The following is a 21,294-nucleotide window of genomic DNA, read 5'->3' as shown; positions in this document are numbered from 1 at the left end:
GCTGTGACAGGTGGGGCATTCTTTCTATCCTGTCGAGGCTAGCCAATCATGTGTGTCTGGGAGTTTATAGATGTGAAAGAGGGAAAAGTTAGCATTTTGCTCTGAGGTTTGAGACTGAGCTAGCACCTGCTAGTTTTCACCCACCCTGGGTGGTGGCTGTTGTGTGGCAGAGGAGAGCTCTGAGAATTGGCAAACTATCAAAGACGAGAAAATGAGGTTCGGCTGTAGATTAAAACCATGGATAGACTGTCGGTTTGTCGACATCTTGGTCTTTATCATGGCTCATGGGTATGTTCTGGCAGAGTTATTTCACAGTGGTACAGTGGCCATGATGGAGGAGACTGGGGCATTGTTTATTTACTATCTGGCTAGTGACATGAAATGGTTTGACACTGTGGAATTACTCCAGAAGCCCAATTAAATAAGTCTTTTGATTTTGATGCCATAACGCGCACACACACACACACACACACACCGGCACGTACGTGTTCCTGTAGGTCAAGAGTGTGAAATAGTTCAGATACTAATGTTCATCTCCAGCTCATGTTCAGTATACTGGACCAGACCGAGCTCTATCAACAGGATTAGCTTCCGCTTCTGCCTGGGTAGAGGATAAGATGTAAAAAGAAAAATGTCCATTATGTACCATGAACTGTACTGGATCCTGATTTTAGGAGAAAATGATGAGACTCTTCCACAGACATCTGGAATGTGGTATAAACCTCTCATCTAAACCTTCACTGGAGGAAATAAACATTTCAGAACACTGTGAAAGGTCCATATCAGTGTTTGGTAAAAGCTAATCAACCCTTATTTTATATATATATATATATATATATATATATATATATATATATATATATATATATATATATATATATATATATATATATATATATATATATATATATATATATATATATATAGCATTATTTAAAGATAGTCATTAAAAGAAAAGGAAAAAGAAAAAAAAAAGAGAAGTGTATCTCAGTGTATAACTATCATCACCCCTATTCCAGGGAGATGGTACATCCCATTTAAAAAGGCAGTATTTGATAACAGTTTTTAAAAGAAAAAATATATATTTTTAAGGCAATGTTTCCAGTATGGAGAAATGTGAAGCTTTTCCTCACCCACTTGACCTCGTTTTAGGTATTATCTCGAGACTAAAATTAAAAAATGATCACATTTCCTGCAGGCTCACCCCCTGAGGCATGTACGAATGTGTGAGAATAAAACACTGGTGAACATTTCCACTATCGCAAAAAACAATGCAGGTGTGTATATCTCATCACACACACACTACAGTGTGAAAATATAACCCAAAGAGAAAAAAAATCTAAACAGAAAAATGCACTTCTTGTATAAGATTAGGACATGCCCTGAATCACACCCTGGGAAAAAAAAAAAAAGGCCATCTAATAAAAAAAAATAAGGCCATCTTGATTGAGACAGGTCCGCTCAGACGATGTATTGGAACGGGTCTGCTTTGCCGTGTTCGGGCATGGCGAGTGGATTAAACCATGCTATGGAGAACGGGTGTCCAAAGACCACCTTCAGGCTCATCCACTTGGACTTCTTGGCCCATCGTCGCTCTTCTTTCTTCAGCTGCTCTATACCCTACAACACAGTAACAAAACAGGAGCCGTGTACCAGGAGTAACAGTATTATATTTAAAAATGACACATTTTGTGCTATTATTATGTCTGTCAAACTTTGATGATCTCATCTTCTCAGTAAAGGACACGCTGGCCTCAAGCTGAGTTATGAACAAGACCACGGCCTTAAACGGCCATCTAAGCTGCGTGTTTCGTGTGCTCTGTGGAAAACAAATCCTCACACTGAACGATCGTCTGAATAAGAACTTATTCTTATTCAGAATAAGACTGTTTAAAAGACTGTTAAACTAAGACCAAACCGGTTTATATCCAAATGCTTGAATAAAGCACGGCGTCTCGCGCTATCGCTCTGCAGTGCACAAGCCACAAAATGAAACAAAAAAATGGGCATGACAGGATGTAACATCAAACATGAAGAGGATATCAACAGCAGATAGGGCAATTAGGGTGCAACTCACAGTCTCATCGGTGCAGATCGAGTGAACCTGGGTACCGAACATGACGGCGGTGAAGATGAAGAAGAGGAGTCCCTCGAAACACAGCAGGATCAAAAGGATCACCGTGGTTGGGGGGGAAAAACTGCTGCACTCTGGAAAAAAAAAGGGAGGGAAAGCAGAGAGGAATGTGGGGGGGTGGGGGTGGTGTAATAATAGAAGTGTTAGGCAAAGGATAATGGAAGGATGGAGGGAGGGCACAGGGATGGAAGAATAAAGGATGCAAAGTTTGAGTAATCAGATAGCGGGACAGATACAGGGATGTACAAATGGAGGGAGACCGGGGTGCAAGGTTGGAGCGATCAAAAGATGGAGGGATACAGGGATAGGGAGTTTGAAGGATTGCAGGATGTAGGGACGGGTACAAAGACGGAGTGATCAGAGCGATTTAGGGATGGAGCAATGGGATATGGGAAGTGACAGAGATGCAACGATGGAGGGAGATGAGTTGAGCGATTGAGTTGTGGAAGGAAGGGTTGCAGGAACAAAGCGGTGGAAAGATGCAAGGATGGAGTGAAAGTGTAGGAAGAATGGAACAAGAAATGCAAGGAGGGATGGAGCAATGGAGGGATGGAATGATGAAAGAATCAAGGGATGAGAAATTAAGTGATGGACGGCGCAATGGCAGGAACCAGGAGTATGGAGGAATTGAATGATTAAGGGATGAGGAATAGACAGATAGATGGATGTAGCAAAGAAGGAATACAGGGATGGTAAGATGGAGGCACAAATCAGTGGTGCAAGAATGGAGGAAGGGAAGATCGAAGGCATGTCGGCCTCAGATTGGGGCAGTGGAGTGGGTTATAGTTAGCTTCAAACACAACTAAACTAATTAACCAGAGTGAGCTAATGCTATTCTGTTGAGTTTAACCATGTGCTATCCAAAAACACGACCTACACAGACGGCCTCCTCGTGAAGGAACATCAGGGTAGTGAGAAGTGGTCAAGGGATAAATCAGCACTGGCCGAAAACCAGAGCTCTTCTATTGAATAGGTTTAGCCGAGATCCTAGCACACTGCTAACTGTGCGAGTCACTGAGGTACAACAGTTGTTCGCATAAAACCTGCCTAAGAATAACGACAATAAAGTGCCTGCCAGGATGTGCTGAATAAAACATCAAGCTCCTTTTAACATTAAGGCGTCAGCATATGTTACGCAGAAGTGACGCAGAAGTGACAACTCCATCTTCTCGACCTTACAAGCTCATGTACTCTCCATGGGTTCGTACTGGCCGGGGTGCGCCGTACAAGTGCTCCAGTGCTGCAGGTGGCGCTAGTAAACATTTAATGACAATTTTCACAGCTATAGGAAGACATGGATAAAGAAGAAGGGTTCAGGACGACGAGTTTAGCATGTTTAGGTACTATAATCAGAGTGTCTATATGAGGTATCATTTTGTTCTTACTTGCCCAGTCCTGCTCAAAGCAGAAGATGAAGTGGAACCCCACCATGATGAGAGCGTGGAGCGATATCAGAGCAATGTACATCTACAAAACACACAGAATTATAACCGGGATGCTACTTCTAAACAAAAGCTTTATGATCCGTAAAAGGTATGAGTGATCATGTTAATCTAGTTAAATAAAGAGACCTAAACCATAAAGGACATATATAACTGTGTGTGTTTGATCTGCATCAGCTGACCAGGGAAAATTCTAGAACAAGAGCAGACGTGATTGTACACTTTAAAAGCAGTGAATAGGATTGTGAGTGATCAGCTCATTTTTGTGAGAACAATAGAACTTCGAGGATCCAAAAGCTGTTCAGGGGATGTGAAAGAGAGTCAGTTATAGAAGGCAAGCAGTGGACATTCAAGTTATTAGATAATATTTATCACACTCAGAAAAAGAAATTCTAACTGATGATATTTTAATTCTTTTCACCATTATTGGTTTAACATACTTAATTTGATTCGTTTTTAACCCCTTTCGCCCCGACACTAGCGTTCATTCTGCTGGCGGAATGGAAAATGACTTATCAGACATTCATTCATTTCTTTATACGAATTGAAATTGTATCGCCGCAGTTCTGGTACAACATTAGTCAGGACATTGGTGGCTTTCTGTGTGTGCAGTTTTATGTCTGTGTGCTTAATGGGATGGGAAAGGGGCGGAGTTTGAGCTCCCTGCTGGGCAAGCAATTCACACCTCTCCATGAAAACATTGAGACAGAGATAAATCGGAGAGCAGGAGTAAAGCTTTTTTGATAGTAAAACACCGTATACAACTGCCACAATAAAATTATAACATTTAAACCAAAGATCGGTCTTATAAACGTTTACTACCTTACATTACCTACATTCACTCATGGTTTTATAAATCATGCACATTTCCATCGGTATAAAGTCCATCAGCTTTATTGAAGAAAACAAATGCAATATTTAGTCACACATGTCCTCTTCAAAATGCATTAAGTGTTTTGGTATCCCACCCCTCTGGAGTTTAGTAATTAGCCATAAACGGAACTGAAACGCATTCTAAAAAAAAATAATCTGCTTTGGCTGGCTGAACAACCCGCCTCCTAAATTATAATCGGGCAGTCTAACATGACTGACACCTACTTGGACCAACTGTAGATACTTCTAGCTTTCAAACAAGCCCAAACTCGACATGATTGACCAACGCGTAATCAGCACAACCAAACCTTTAACGCGTGCGTCTTGAGTTGTGTGTCAGCGGTACAGGCCAATCAGCACAGCGCTACAGGGAAATGGCCGCTCCGCTCTAGCGGTGTTCCTGCAAAACTTTATACAGCAGGTTTTTGCATGCTTGGCAGTTTTTTCTGATTGCTAGTTTTCTACTGGTGTTCGCTCAGCATGCGATTTATCGGCGTCTTATAGCGGCGGCGTGCTCCCGAAAAAGCCTGAATGCGTCACAGCTTCTGGAGCAGTTATTTCCGAGCGGCTTTTTTTTTTTTTTTTTTTTAGGAAGACTATGTGCATTGAGTTGAGGGGCTCTATCTACCCCCCAAGAAGTCAGAGGAGAGGGGTCACTCGTGTGTCTATCATTTGAGCCATTCGGAGAGCAAGTGCTCCTTCACCTGGGGCTCTGGCACTATTTTTAATAAACATTATTTTATAAGTATGTTTCAGACCTTTTTGTGTGTGTGAAATTACACATTGTGTAACAGTTCATGCTACTGCCATTTGTTCTCATTTTGTGCCATTTGGAGAGGTTATTTTGTGCCTTTAAAAAAAATGTTTGCTATTTCTAGAAGTCTGCAATATTTAAAGGCTTTGTGCCATTTAGAGGTTTCATGTCATTTAGAGAGGTTTCGTGCCATTTTGGAGAGGTTTTTACCCGTGTTTGGATAACCTTACACACAATTTTAGTGGTTAGAGATAACTTCCTCATATTTTGGGTGTTCATAGACAAGTACTTGGGGCATGTTTGAGACCAGGAATGGGGTTGATATCAACATATCTTTACTTGGGGCTTGACTTGGTACTTGGGGCTTGACTTTGATCTTGACTCGGGACTTGACTGTCTTTACTTTGGACTTGACCCAGGACTTGGGGCTTGACTCTCTTTACTTGGAACTTGACTCAAGATTTGGGGCTCAACAATCTTTACTTGTGTCTTGGGGCTTGACTGGGATCTTGACTCTGGACTTGATTGTCTTTATTTCGAACTTGACTCTGGACTTTAGGCCTGAATTGGGACTTTGTACTCGACTGTCGTTACCTGAAACTTGACTCGGGACTTTGGGTTTGACTTGTAACCTGACTTGGGATCTGATTATCTTTACTTTATCTGGGAATCATGACTTGACTGTCTTTACTTGGAACTTCATCTGGAACTTGGGAATTGAGGAGCTTTGCTTGGGACTTCATCTGACATGTGGGAACTGACTGTATTCACTTGGATCTTAATTCAGGACTTGCTCATATTCACCTGGGACTAAACTGCCCTTACTTGTACCTTCATGTGGGACTCATCTGTCTTGGCAGAGAACTTGTCTGTCTTTGAACTGGACTGTTTTTATTGGGGGACTAAAGTGTCAAAGACTTGAGTATTACTTCTTGGCACAACAAAGACCTGCTTCTACCTATTTGTATTTGGTTCTATCTGCATTGTTGGGGAAAATGTTTACAGTAAGTGTATAGACGGCTGTGCACTAGTACCTAGCGTTCTCTAGAGCTGTAATATGACGTATGATATGTGGTTGAGCGATGAGTGTAAATTTAGAGCCCTGAAGAATTTAGGTCACACCACACACTTGACATGCAAGGTAACTGTGTTAAGTGATAAGAAATCTAGACTGCTGCCCGCGTTATTTCCTTTCATCCCCGTTTGAATGGAACAGAGTTAAAAACCACACAGGTACTGAGATGCAGGTAGTGGTTTGAGGTGTGTGTATGATGATCTCAGCACACTGCTCTCACCGTAAAAAGCACAAAGTATTTCTGGTTGTTTTCACCCACACAGTTGTTCACCCAAGGACAGTGGTGGTCCATCTTCCTGATACAGCGCTTACACACACTGTCAGGGAGGAAACAAACACACACACACACACACACACACTCAGAGTGAGTTTCTCTGTGAAAGTAGTACATGGTGCATCTCACAGTCTCTCCCAGAGCCTCAGGCTGCGTCTCAAATCACAATCAACTCCTTAACACCTAAAGCTTTTTACTACGTGGTAATCCAAGTGGGTTTGTACATGACAGAGAGAGGGTGATTATAGTATCGGCTGAGAGGGTGATTATAGTATCGAGTGAGGGGTGATTATAGTATCGGCTGAGAGGGTGATTATAGTATCGAGTGAGGGGTGATTATAGTATCGGCTGAGAGGGTGATTATAGTATGGGGTGAGGGGGTGATTATAGTATGGGGTGAGGGGGTGATTATAGTATCGGCTGAGAGGGTGATTATAGTATCGAGTGAGGGGTGATTATAGTATGGGGTGAGGGGTGATTAGAGTATCGGGTGAGGGGGTGATTATAGTATCGAGTGAGGGGTGATTATAGTATGGGGTGAGGGGTGATTAGAGTATCGGGTGAGGGGGTGATTATAGTATGGGGTGAGGGGTGATTATAGTATGGGGTGAGGGGGTGATTATAGTATGGGGTGAGGGGGTGATTATAGTATGGGGTGAGGGGGTGATTATAGTATGGGGTGAGGGGGTGATTATAGTATGGGCTGAGGGGGTGATTATAGTATGGGGTGAGGGGGTGATTATAGTATGGGGTGAGGGGGTGATTATAGTATGGGGTGAGGGGTGATTATAGTATGGGGTGAGGGGTGATTATAGTATGGGGTGAGGGGTGATTATAGTATGGGGTGAGGGGGTGATTATAGTATGGGGTGAGGGGGTGATTATAGTATGGGCTGAGGGGGTGATTATAGTATGGGCTGAGGGGGTGATTATAGTATGGGCTGAGGGGTGATTATAGTATGGGGTGAGGGGTGATTATAGTATGGGGTGAGGGGTGATTATAGTATGGGGTGAGGGGTGATTATAGTATGGGGTGAGGGGTGATTATAGTATGGGGTGAGGGGTGATTATAGTATGGGGTGAGGGGTGATTATAGTATGGGGTGAGGGGGTGATTATAGTATGGGGTGAGGGGTGATTATAGTATCGGGTGAGGGGGTGATTATAGTATGGGGTGAGGGGGTGATTATAGTATGGGGTGAGGGGGTGATTATAGTATCGCGTGAGAGGTGATTATAGTATGGGCTGAGGGGGTGATTATAGTATGGGGTGAGGGGGTGATTATAGTATGGGGTGAGGGGGTGATTATAGTATGGGGTGAGGGGGTGATTATAGTATGGGGTGATTATAGTATGGGGTGAGGGGGTGATTATAGTATCGAGTGAGGGGTGATTATAGTATGGGGTGAGGGGTGATTATAGTATGGGGTGAGGGGGTGATTATAGTATCGAGTGAGGGGTGATTATAGTATGGGGTGATTATAGTATGGGGTGAGGGGGTGATTATAGTATGGGGTGAGGGGGTGATTATAGTATGGGGTGAGGGGGTGATTATAGTATGGGGTGAGGGGGTGATTATAGTATCGGCTGAGGGGGTGATTACAGTATGGGGTGAGGGGGTGATTATAGTATGGGCTGAGGGGTTGATTATAGTATGGGCTGAGGGGGTGATTATAGTATCGAGTGAGGGGGTGATTATAGTATGGGCTGAGGGGGTGATTATAGTATGGGCTGGAGGGGTGATTATAGTATGGGGTGAGGGGTGATTATAGTATGGGGTGAGGGGTGATTATAGTATGGGGTGAGGGGGTGATTATAGTATGGGGTGAGGGGGTGATTATAGTATCGAGTGAGGGGTGATTATAGTATGGGGTGAGGGGGTGATTATAGTATCGAGTGAGGGGGTGATTATAGTATGGGCTGAGGGGGTGATTATAGTATGGGCTGGAGGGGTGATTATAGTATGGGGTGAGGGGTGATTATAGTATGGGGTGAGGGGTGATTATAGTATGGGGTGAGGGGGTGATTATAGTATGGGGTGAGGGGGTGATTATAGTATCGAGTGAGGGGTGATTATAGTATGGGGTGAGGGGGTGATTATAGTATCGAGTGAGGGGGGTGATTATAGTATGGGGTGAGGGGATGATTATAGTATGGGGTGAGGGGATGATTATAGTATCGAGTGAGGGGGGTGATTATAGTATGGGGTGAGGGGATGATTATAGTATGGGGTGAGGGGGTGATTATAGTATGGGGTGAGGGGGTGATTATAGTATGGGGTGAGGGGTGATTATAGTATGGGGTGAGGGGGTGATTATAGTATGGGGTGAGGGGGTGATTATAGTATGGGGTGAGGGGGTGATTATAGTATGGGGTGGGGGGGTGATTATAGTATGGGGTGAGGGGTGATTATAGTATGGGGTGAGGGGGTGATTATAGTATGGGGTGAGGGCTGATTATAGTATGGGGTGAGGGGGTGATTATAGTATCGAGTGAGGGGTGATTATAGTATGGGGTGAGGGGGTGATTATAGTATCGAGTGAGGGGGGTGATTATAGTATGGGGTGAGGGGTGATTATAGTATGGGGTGAGGGGGTGATTATAGTATGGGGTGAGGGGGTGATTATAGTATGGGCTGAGGGGGTGATTATAGTATGGGCTGAGGGGGTGATTATAGTATGGGCTGAGGGGGTGATTATAGTATGGGCTGAGGGGGTGATTATAGTATGGGCTGAGGGGGTGATTATAGTATGGGGTGAGGGGTGATTATAGTATGGGGTGAGGGGGTGATTATAGTATGGGGTGATTATAGTATGGGGTGAGGGGGTGATTATAGTATGGGGTGATTATAGTATGGGGTGAGGGGTGATTATAGTATGGGGTGATTATAGTATGGGGTGAGGGGGTGATTATAGTATGGGGTGAGGGGGTGATTATAGTATCGGCTGAGGGGGTGATTATAGTATCGAGTGAGGGGTGATTATAGTATGGGCTGAGGGGGTGATTATAGTATGGGGTGAGGGGGTGATTATAGTATGGGGTGAGGGGGTGATTATAGTATGGGGTGAGGGGTGATTATAGTATGGGGTGAGGGGTGATTATAGTATGGGGTGAGGGGTGATTATAGTATGGGGTGAGGGGTGATTATAGTATGGGGTGAGGGGTGATTATAGTATCGAGTGAGGGGTGATTATAGTATGGGGTGAGGGGTGATTATAGTATGGGGTGAGGGGTGATTATAGTATGGGGTGAGGGGTGATTATAGTATCGGGTGAGGGGGTGATTATAGTATGGGGTGAGGGGGTGATTATAGTATGGGGTGAGGGGGTGATTATAGTATGGGGTGAGGGGTGATTATAGTATGGGGTGAGGGGTGATTATAGTATGGGGTGAGGGGGTGATTATAGTATGGGGTGAGGGGGTGATTATAGTATGGGGTGAGGGGTGATTATAGTATGGGGTGAGGGGTGATTATAGTATGGGGTGAGGGGTGATTATAGTATGGGGTGTCTGTGTGTGTTTGTGTGCGTTACCTGCAGTGGTGAGCTCGGTCAGGTTTGATACTGCAGCATTTAGGACACTTGTAGACGACCTGTCCTGGTTTCAGGCGCAGACTCTCTATGTACTCTTTAGTGGCATTTCCCTTCGGCACGGCCCCCTGCAGTGACACAACAGCACCTCACTATTCATTACATATTGTACACCAACAGGAGAGGACACACAACTGTGAGGAGGACACCACTGTTAAACCAGGAGCCAGAATTTCACACCCAGGACAAACACACAGGACAACAAAGTCAGGTGGGAAAAAAGAAGCGTGATGTCCACACACTGAAGTTATAATTGTGCCTGACGAAGCCCTGACGGTTGGAACATTGCGCTTTCAGTAAAAAGTTGTTTAGAGCTGTAAATTCATTGTGTGGACATCACTTTTCTTTTTTCCTTATTGTTATTTCTGTTGTCCTGCACCAGAGCCCGATTACGGTGCTCTGGCTGTACACACCTTCTGTAGTATTTTAGAGTTTGTGTGCTGATCACACACTTTAAGCTTTAATTCCGAAACGTATTGTGGTTCGAACCATAGCTCTGTACACAAGTTTGGACGCGCAGTCACATGGGTCGGAGACACTTACGGGGTCGGTGCACATGGCACGGCTGTGTGAAGTGAGCGCCAGCACAGCGAGGGTGTTGAACAGGGTGGCGTTGAGCACGCTGTACACAGCGTTCCTCACAGGCAGCAGCACGACGAACATCACCACAAAGTCAGCGTACAGAACCAGGAACCAGGTGAGAACCGCACAAACCACACCACACACATCCCGTATACACCACCGGCCCGAGGGGAGCGCCGATGGGACCGACGGGGGAAAGGCACACTCCTCCGGCCGCATGTACCCTGCCTTCCTCTCAATGTCCCTGCAGCGTGGGGATACCACCTCGCCCAACATCCTGCTGCACACTCTCACACTCACTCACTCACGCACGCACACTCATACACACACACCCATATACACACTCACTCACTCACTCATTCATACATACATACATACACACACACACACACACACACACACACACACACACACACACACACCCATATACACACTCACTCATACACACATCATCCTGCAGAGAGACAGACATATCACAGACTTATATAACAAAACCAGCCTGAATATTTAATAATATTTACTACACAGTTTTACTTACACATAATTAGCTAGCTAATCTGCTAATCGACCAAAGGCTAGTTTAATTAGCCTACATTAGCATAAATTAGCCGTCACATGTAGCTAACAGACTTAAACTAATCTGAATACACAAATCAGACACATTAGACAGTTAGCAAACCTGGGGCTGTATCCAAAACAACACACAAAGTGCACTAACCTACTTCCTGTATAAGCCGCTACATTCTGTTATAGCGCCCTATATAGTGCACCTTCCTAGGGAGTGTCCCCGTGATTTAGGACACAACCTGACGTCCCTCGATTTAGTGCTTGCTAGCTAATTAGCGGTCAGTGTGTTTTTGTTTAAAATTGAATTCATATAACAACAACATTAATTTCGTTTCATATCACTAATATTTAAAACTAATAAATGATAGGAATATGAATATATTTATTTTTAACTTACTGCTTCCCTGTAATGAGCTGTTCCACCTGAGGGCTGTAGCGAGCTAAAGAGAGACAACAAACTGTGCTGTGATTGGCTCTTCGATGTCCCGCCTCCTGCACTATGATTGGTTAAGGGGGATGTTTCCTACGCTGTGATTGGATAATAATTTACTCTCACGAGCAAATCGGCGGGTTTTAATGTTTAATTCAAAAAGACACTCTAAATGAAATGAGAAAGCAAACAATAAATAAATATCGAATGAAGTAGAAATACTCAAAAACTATTTGAAAGGTTAAAAAGGTTTACTAGCTAAACTTATACAAAAGAAAATACAAATTTTCTAAATAAGTGGATTGATTTAAAATGTAAACATTTTATTTTCCTCAGGTGGAAAGCCATTCCTAACTAAAAGTCAGGCTTATTAGGTTTAGAGTCCTTGCGTCTCCATAGCAACTAAGCCTGATAACGATTGGTGAACGTTAGCCAATCCTGGCGCGCGATGACGCCACTCGTCCAAGTGAAGCCTCCTACTGTTCATAGAGGAATGTTAAACAATCTTAAAGTCTCACTGATCAAATTTAGTGATTATATGTTCAAAGGTAGGTTAAAAGTGTATTTTTTTCGAAATAAAATATGTTTTTCAGTCTTGCAAACCAAAATAAACAAACATTTTGGCAGTGAGATATAATAATAATAACAGTATTTTTTCCTATTCATTGACCTGTAGAAGCTTTTATTTTGAAATATAGTCAAGCGCGGCGGCCATCTTGTGTTTGTTTCGGCAGTGTGTCGGAGTTCACACTGCGTTTTGTTTCTTTTCGGTTGTAACATATCGGCGGAGGCAAGAAGGATGGAACAGGTGGGTGCACAAACTTATAGGCACCGTGGCATACTGGTTTGTTATTAAAGTTACAGTAAATACGCATGTGCATTTATACAGGTGTGTGTGTGTGAGAGAGAGAGAGAGCGAGAGAGCGGGAGAGAGAGAGAGAGATGCGCGAGAGAGAGATGCGCGAGCGGTAAAGAGCAGCCGGACTCTTTTTTTTTCCTTTATACAACACAGACAGATAAATGCACTATTGTAGAGAGAGATAAATACATTTATTACGCTGAAAGACAGACAGACAGAAATAAATACGTAAACAGGGGGAGAAGGTGTTATTGCAATTGTGTGACTGAGTAGAGAAGTAGATAGAGAGACACAGGTGATGAGAAAGGGATAGAGGGAGAGACCACAGAAATCGAGAGACAGAGAGGGAGGGAGACAAGTCGAGAAAGACAGACAAAAGGGAGAGACAAGACGAGAGAGACAACGGGAGAGGTAGGAAGAGAGGGACAAACAGATTGAGAGACAGTTCGAGAAAGACTGGAGGAGTGATAGGAAGAGAGAGACCGGAAAAGAGAGAGACAGTCAGAGAGAGAGAGAGACCGGAAGAGAGAGAGACAGTCCGAGAGAGCGAGAGAGACAGTCCGAGAGAGCGAGAGAGACAGTCCGAGAGAGCGAGAGAGACAGTCCGAGAGATAGACCGGAAGAGAGAGACAGTCCGAGAGAGCCGGAAGAGCGAGACAGTCCGAGAGAGCCGGAAGAGAGAGACAGTCTGAGAGAGAGAGACAGACACTGGAAGAGAGAGACAGTCCGAGAGAGACCGGAAGAGCGAGACAGTCTGAGAGAGAGAGACAGACACTGGAAGAGAGAGACCGTCAGAGAGGAAGAGAGAATATAAATGAAACTCTGGTATTGGAAATAATAATAATAAAACAGCAGATTGCACGTCTTAGTTTTTTCTACACATTTTGCTGAGTTGTTTTTATTTCTTTGCTGCGTGATGATGGTTTGAAATGTTCACGATAAGTTGTGTTTTTAAAGTTGTGATAATATTGTTTACCTAATAATAGATGCACATAATACGGTATGTTTAAATAGGACTGTATTGAGGATAGTTTCCAGTTGCTAGGCAACTGGGGAAAAAAATGTACACTGAGCATAAGCTAGCTAATGATTTAGCGTAATGATTCATGTAGCTAGTATGTAGCTGTATTCTCACACAGACACACACACACACACAGTGTGTGACAGTGGAAATACATCAACCTTTACCTCAGGTGTGTTAAATTACTAATGAGGCACTTTTTTTTTTTTTTTACAAAAGATTTCTGCAGTTAACGTATCAGCCGTTAACACGTGCTCCGATGTATTGAGACACGTGATGGAAATTTTCAACGCGTGAGCTGTTCATGTGGAATCTTCTCATGAACACTGTAAAAATGTCATTTAACCTAGCATTAGCTAGCTAATCTAATCATGCTTTTCTGTTTTCTTCAGGATCCGTCCGTTCGTAGTCCAGCGCACTGCGAACCCGTAGGTAGGCACATTCTGTTACATTCACAATAAAATTACTTATGAAAATGTATAGAATCATTTTATTTGTGAAAATACATAAGTTTCTTTTTTCTCAAAATGGCTGCTAACTCATCTTTATGAACTAATACGCTAACAGAGCCAAGCGTGTCGCCGAAAGACAAACAGAGTGTTGAGAAAGCGGCAACATACGGTAAAACCCTCCCAGGTAAACCACGGCTCGAACACCAAAGCTTGTGTCCAGTTCGTGTTTCAGAGTTAATTTGGTTTGAATTTTAGCTAGCTGATATATAGCAGTGTAGCGCTAATTCTTAGGCTAATTCTCTGTTTCTTTGCTAGGTCACGCAGCAAAATCGCTCCCTCCGTCGTCACCCTCCTCCGTTTTCGGGCGTGCCAAAATGACTGTGTGTGGGCCGGGCAGTAAGACACCCATCTCTCCATCATCCTCCGTAATGTCCTCTCCCCCGTCCACGTCCAGTCCTCCGCCCAAAGTTCACCGAGCTCGCAAGACCATGAACAGACCCCCTCTCTCACAGGTAAGAGATTCCCCAGATATTCAGGAATGGTTTGTTCCAGTATGAGATTAATGGTGTATCAGATCCCCCTCTGTTTAGGAAATGGGCTGTCCCTGTGGCTGATATGTACTCCCTTGTATACTCATTGACATGCTGTATGTACCTGCTTGATCGGGGAGGCCTGCAGCGCATCAGGGATCTGGATCCCGAAGGGAGATCTTGATCCCGAAAATGCCCAGCTTTTGCCTCCGGCCTGGTAGTTGTGGAATGTACTACCTGTGTAGAGAGAGAGGGAGTTAGGGGAGACATCAGAGGTGAAGGAGAGGAGAGGAGGTAGGGGTAGTGGAACCCTGGGATGGGGAGCTGGTTTCGGGGGAATTGTTCCCTGTTTCTGTAGAGCAGGGAAACGAAAGGGCAGGGAGAAAATGGGGGAGAATGAGAGAGAAAGAGGGAGGGAGAGGGGGGGGGCTGACCTACCCCTGGAAACACCACCAAATGGTCCTCCACCAGCTGGATTGCCTCATCTAGCGACGCCAGATGGTGCACTGGACCCACTCCGCCATACCTAGCAGTAGTCGGGCAACGAACCACTCCAGCACCATGAGGTCCACTACAGGTGTCTCAGAGCCGTTGGGTAAATGTGAACAGGCGCCGAGCTCACGGAACGTCAGCGAGCAGAAGTGCTGATTGTGTTGTTCGGGGTGTGGCCAACCTGTTGCAAAATGGCCCACTTTAAGTCCAGGTACTGCAGCAGGTTCACAACCGGAAGCTGTTGGGTTGCGAGCTGGGCTTCCCCCGACAATAGTGGCAGCAGGAGGACCGCCCACTTTGACACTGGCCAGCCCCCGCGTCCGCAGCACCCTCGAAGAGCTTCAGGAGCGTGGAGGCCGGCAAGGGAATTAACATGGAATTAACATTATCTCCAGGGCGGTGATCCTCCTCCGTCCCAGGTTTTGGCACCAGTGTGACACTTCCCCTGGGCTAGGTCTGGAGGGAGGATACGGGTGGCAGGCGTGGAATAAGTCAAAAGTCTCTATTTTTGTAACTGTTACATTCACTTTTCAGAGCTTTCGATTCTTTACACATACACTCACTCTCTCTCTCACACTCTCTCAGACACACTCTCTCTCTCTCACACACTCTCTCAGACACTCTCTCTCACACACTCTCTCAGACACACTCTCTCTCTCACACACTCTCTCAGACACACTCTCTCTCACACACTCTCTCAGACTCTCTCTCTCTCTCTCACACTCTCTCAGACACACTCTCTCTCTCTCACACACTCTCTCAGACACTCTCTCTCTCACACACTCTCTCAGACACTCTCTCTCTCACACACTCTCTCAGACACACTCTCTCTCTCACACACTCTCTCAGACACACTCTCTCAGACACACTCTCTCTCACACACTCTCTCAGACTCTCTCTCTCTCTCTCACACTCTCTCAGACACACTCTCTCTCTCACACTCTCTCAGACACACTCTCTCTCTCACACTCTCTCAGACACACTCTCTCTCACACACTCTCTCAGACACACTCTCTCTCACACACTCTCTCAGACACACTCTCTCACACACTCTCTCACACACTCTCTCTCACACACTCTCTCAGACACTCTCTCTCTCACACACTCTCTCAGACACACTCTCTCTCACACACACTCTCTCAGACACACTCTCTCTCACACACTCTCTCAGACTCTCTCTCTCTCTCTCTCACACTCTCTCAGACACACTCTCTCTCACACACTCTCTCAGACTCTCTCTCTCTCTCTCACACTCTCTCAGACACACTCTCTCTCACACACACTCTCTCAGACACACTCTCTCTCACACACTCTCTCAGACTCTCTCTCTCTCTCTCACACTCTCTCAGACACACTCTCTCTCAGACTCTCTCTCTCAGACACACTCTCTCTCTCACACACTCTCTCAGACACACTCTCTCTCACACACTCTCTCAGACTCTCTCTCTCTCTCTCACACTCTCTCAGACACACTCTCTCTCACACACTCTCTCAGACACACTCTCTCTCACACACTCTCTCTCACACACTATCTCAGACACACTCTCTCAGACACACTCTCTCTCACACACTCTCTCAGACACTCTCTCTCTCACACACACTCTGACACTCTCTCTCACACACTCTCTGACACTCACTCTCTCTCTCACACTCTCTCAGACACACTCTCTCTCTCACACTCTCTCAGACACACTCTCTCTCTCACACTCTCTCAGACACTCTCTCTCTCACACTCTCTCAGACACACTCTCTCTCTCACACTCTCTCAGACACACTCTCTCTCACACACTCTCTCAGACACTCTCTCTCTCACACACTCTCTCAGACACACTCTCTCTCTCACACTCTCTCAGACACTCTCTCTCTCACACACTCTCTCTCTCACACTCTCTCAGACACACTCTCTCTCTCACACTCTCTCTCTCACACACTCTCTCAGACACACTCTCTCTCTCACACTCTCTCAGACACTCTCTCTCTCTCACACTCTCTCAGACACTCTCTCTCTCACACACTCTCTCAGACACTCTCTCTCTCACACACTCTGACGCTCTCACACTCTCTCTCTCACACACTCTCTCAGACACTCTCTCTCTCACACACTCTCTCAGACACACTCTCTCTCACACTCTCTCAGACACTCTCTCTGACACACTCTCTCTCACACACTCTGACGCTCTCTCTCTCTCTCTCTCTCACACTCTCTCATACACACTCTCTCAGACACACTCTCTCTCTCTCACTCTCTCTCTCACACTCTCTGACACACTCTCTCTCACACTCTCTCTGACACACTCTCTCTCACACACACTCTCAGACACTCTCTCTCTCTCACACACTCTCTCTCTCTCTCACACACACTCTCTCAGACACACTCTCTCTCTCTCTCACACACACTCTGACACTCTCTCTCTCTAACACACACTGACACTCTCTCTCTCTCACACACTCTCTGACACTCTCTCTCTCACTCTCACACACTCTCTCTCTCTCACACACACTCTCTCAGACACACTCTCTCTCTCTCACACACTTTCTGAGACTCTCTCTCTCTCTCTCTCACACTCAGACTCTCTCTCTCTCACACTCTCTGACACACTCTCTCTCTCTCAGACACTCTCTCAGACACTCTCTCTCTCTCTCTCACACACTCTCTCAGACACTCTCTCTCTCTCTCACTCACACACTCTCTCAGACACACTCTCTCTCTCTCTCTCTCTCTCTCACACACACTCTCTCAGACACACTCTCTCTCTCTCTCACACACACTCTGACACTCTCTCTCTCTAACACACACTGACACTCTCTCTCTCTCACACACTCTCTGACACTCTCTCTCTCACTCTCACACACTCTCTCTCTCTCACACACACTCTCTCAGACACACTCTCTCTCTCTCACACACTTTCTGAGACTCTCTCTCTCTCTCTCTCACACTCAGACTCTCTCTCTCTCACACTCTCTGACACACTCTCTCTCTCTCAGACACTCTCTCAGACACTCTCTCTCTCTCTCTCACACACTCTCTCAGACACTCTCTCTCTCTCTCACTCACACACTCTCTGACACTCTCTCTCTAGCTGTCTCTCACACTCTGTCAGACACACACTCCCTCCCTCCCAGACATACGCTCACATTCTCACACTCACAGCTCTGCATGGCTCGGCTCAGCTCTCTCTCTCTCTCTCTTTCTTTCTTTCTTTCTTTCTCTTTCTTCCTCCCCCCCAGCACAGACACACGTTAGTAAATTCAGGCTAATAATGCACAGGTGAGAATCATCACATGTTACCTGCTGGTTTGACCTGCCTCCTCTCCATCCACAGCTAATGCTTGACCACGCCCCCGCTGCCACATGGTGTATCAGATCCCCCTCTGTTTAGGAAATGGCTGTTCCAGTTTGATATTAATGGTGTATCACATCCCCTCTTTTCAGGAATGGGTTGTTCCTACAGAACGTAAAAGAGAACCTAAAATGTCAAACTGGACAAAACCATTTCTTAAAAATGGGGAGAACTGATGTCCAACTTTTCTACTCATCTAACCTTTTCCAGAACCTATCAATGACAGCACTATTTAGTGAAACGGGTGCAGTGTTGGACTTGGCTTAATCTGTGTGTGTGTGTGTGTGTGTGTGTGTGTGTGTGTGTGTGTGTGTGTGTGTGTTTCAGGTGCGCACTGTCCAGACCGCTGTAACTCCAGACAGACCAAAAACAAGTAGCACTTCAGACACTGATACAGGTTTCACTCCTCTTTCTCTCCCTTTCTCTCTCTCTCTCTCTTTTATTATTATGTAAATTAAAATAGATTCTTAAAAGTGTTCATGTGAACATGTAGACTCATTTTTTGTGCTGTTTTCCCTCTCTTTATTAAGTGGTAAAGAAGCAGAAGTTGGACACCGACTCCACAGCGCCCCCCGCAGAAAAGTCAGACAAATCCTCAGAGCAGACGGAGGTGAGAACGAAACAAGCCACAGCTAATTTGAATAAATATCTTAAAGAAAACTCAATGTTTTCCCCAAATACATTCAGGATGAGGATGTGTGACCTTTCAGGCTAGCCATAGCAGCGAATTCACTCTAATGACAGCACATTTCCTTATTATTATAGATGACCCAATCAGCATGTGACTCTGGAATGATTGACATTTGTGTCTGTTTGAACTCTTTGATATTAACTGACCCGGTGGAAGCCCCGCCCCCTCGGTCTATAAATGTTTATCCTGTATAACTTGTGTGCTTTCTGTTTAGACCGTACCTCCTTTACCTGTGGCGGAGAAGGCGGAGCCTGTTGCCCCGGAGACCAAAGACCTGAGCTGTGGTTGGCTGGAGGATCTGGATGATGATGCGGACGAAGAAGATTTTCACCTGCTGTACAACAGTTACGCAGGAGACGACGTCATCTTCTCTGACAGCAAGGTGCTGATACAAACACACACACACACACACACACTCACACACTTTCTCACACTCACACATACTCATTCGCTCTCACTCTCTCACACACACACACACACACACACACTCACTCACGTACACACACACACTCACACACTTTCTCACACTCACACATACTCATTCGCTCTCACTCTCACACACACACACACACACTGACTCACACAATTCAATTCAATTGTATTTGTATAGCGCTTTTTACAATAGACATTGTCTCAAAGCAGCTTTACAGAAATATCAACACGGTGTACAGATATTAAAGGAGTGAATTTATCCCAACTGAGCAAGACACTGAGTGGCGACGGTGGAGAGGAAAAACTCCCTAAGATGTTAAGAGGAAGAAACCTTGAGAGGAACCCGACTCAGAAGGAACCCGTCCTCATCTGGGTAACAACAGATAGTGTGAAAAAGTTCATTATGGATTTATATGAAGTCTGTATGGCGTTAGGAGCAGCCATAGTCCCAGCAGTCTGGAATTAGAGAAGATTTGAGCTCCATCCAGAGGCAGAAAGGATCTGGATCTCTAGTATCTCCATAAATTCGTGTGGGGCTCGGCGAAAGGAGAGAGGCAGAAAAAAGATCATTATGACTGCGAAGTAGTAGAACAGAATCTAGTCAGGGTAGGCTTGAGTAAACAAATACGTTTTAATCCTAGACTTAAACACTGAGACTGTGTCTGAGTCCCGAACACTAATAGGAAGACTGTTCCATAACTGTGGGGCTCTATAAGAGAAAGCTCTTCCCCCTGCTGTAGCCTTCACTATTCCAGGTACCGTCAGATAGCCTGCATCTTTTGATCTAAGTAGGCGTGGCGGATCATATAAAACCAAAAGGTCGCTTAGATATTGTGGCGCGAGACCGTTTAGTGCTTTATAGGTTAATAAAAGTATTTTATAGTTAATGTGAGATTTTACTGGGAGCCAATGCAGTGTGGATAAGATCGGGGTGATGTGGTCGTATCTTCTGGTTCTAGTTAGGACTCTAGCGGCTGCATTCTGGACTAACTGGAGCTTATTTATATTCCTACTGGAACATCCAGACAGTAAGGCATTACAATAATCTAGTCTAGAGGTAACGAATGCATGAACTAATATTTCCGCATCATGTAGTGACAATATGTTTCTTATTTTAGAAATATTTCTGAGATGAAAGAAGACTATCCTAGTAATATTATCTACATGAGCATCAGATGATAGACTGGAGTCAATAATCACTCCAAGGTCTTTTACTGCTGCACATGATGAAACAGAAAATCCATCCAGAGTAACTGTGAGATCAGAAAGAATATTTCTAGCTACACGTGGTCCTAACACAAGTTCTTCTGTTTTATCAGAATTAAGTAGAAGGAAGTTAATCATCCAACGTCTAATGTCCTTTACACAATCCTCAACTTTACTGAGCTGCTGTCTGTCCTCTGGCTTCGCTGAAGCATACAACTGTGTATCATCAGCATAACAGTGGAAGATAATTCCATGTTTACGAATAATTTGACCTAGAGGTAGCGTATATAAAGTAAAGAGCAGTGGGCCTAAAACAGAACCCTGTGGAACTCCAAACTTAACCTCAGTATGCGTGGAGAATTCACCATTTACATCTACGAACTGATAACGATCAGTTTAATAAGACCTGAGCCAGGAGAGGACTGTTCCCTTAATACCAACAACATTTTCTAATCTATCAAGAAGAATAGTATGGTGTGTGTGCTGTGGATTAGGGTGTGTAAGTGTGTGTGTGTGTGTGTGTGTGTGCTGTGGATTAGGGTGTGTAGTGTG

At 44.9% G+C, this 21,294-nt stretch overlaps 2 protein-coding genes across 3 annotated transcripts in view; one reads left to right on the top strand and one right to left on the bottom strand.

The window, feature by feature from the left end:
- Positions 1-902: 902 nt before the first annotated feature.
- Positions 903-11,786, bottom strand: zdhhc3b (zinc finger DHHC-type palmitoyltransferase 3b). The gene is made up of 7 exons (XM_017485266.3): positions 11,686-11,786; positions 10,683-11,175; positions 10,083-10,207; positions 6,499-6,595; positions 3,520-3,601; positions 2,078-2,208; positions 903-1,620 (listed from the first exon to the last, which is right to left on the bottom strand). The coding sequence occupies exons 2-7, from the start codon at positions 10,995-10,997 to the stop codon at positions 1,462-1,464; spliced, it is 909 nt and encodes a 302-aa protein (XP_017340755.1). The 5' UTR covers positions 10,998-11,175; positions 11,686-11,786; the 3' UTR covers positions 903-1,461.
- Positions 11,787-12,151: 365 nt separating this feature from the next.
- ehmt2 (euchromatic histone-lysine N-methyltransferase 2) overlaps positions 12,152-21,294 on the top strand; it is a 29,406-nt gene continuing 20,263 nt past the window's right edge. Inside the window, exons 1-8 of one of the 2 annotated variants that reach the window (XM_053685616.1) lie at positions 12,152-12,266; positions 12,453-12,526; positions 13,991-14,030; positions 14,166-14,234; positions 14,366-14,562; positions 18,741-18,810; positions 18,944-19,023; positions 19,319-19,486. In XM_053685616.1, coding sequence (XP_053541591.1) covers positions 12,167-12,266; positions 12,453-12,526; positions 13,991-14,030; positions 14,166-14,234; positions 14,366-14,562; positions 18,741-18,810; positions 18,944-19,023; positions 19,319-19,486 — 798 coding nt within the window. In that variant the 5' untranslated portion in view covers positions 12,152-12,166. Of the gene's footprint in view, positions 12,267-12,452; positions 12,527-13,990; positions 14,031-14,165; positions 14,235-14,365; positions 14,563-18,740; positions 18,811-18,943; positions 19,024-19,318; positions 19,487-21,294 lie in introns of those variants that run through there. The other variant, XM_053685617.1, reaches the window with a different exon arrangement.

The sequence above is a fragment of the Ictalurus punctatus genome, chromosome 14 (genome assembly GCF_001660625.3).
Source record: "Ictalurus punctatus breed USDA103 chromosome 14, Coco_2.0, whole genome shotgun sequence".
In the NCBI taxonomy this organism is placed as follows: Eukaryota; Metazoa; Chordata; class Actinopteri; order Siluriformes; family Ictaluridae; genus Ictalurus; species Ictalurus punctatus.
This window is presented reverse-complemented; position numbering and strand designations above follow the sequence as displayed.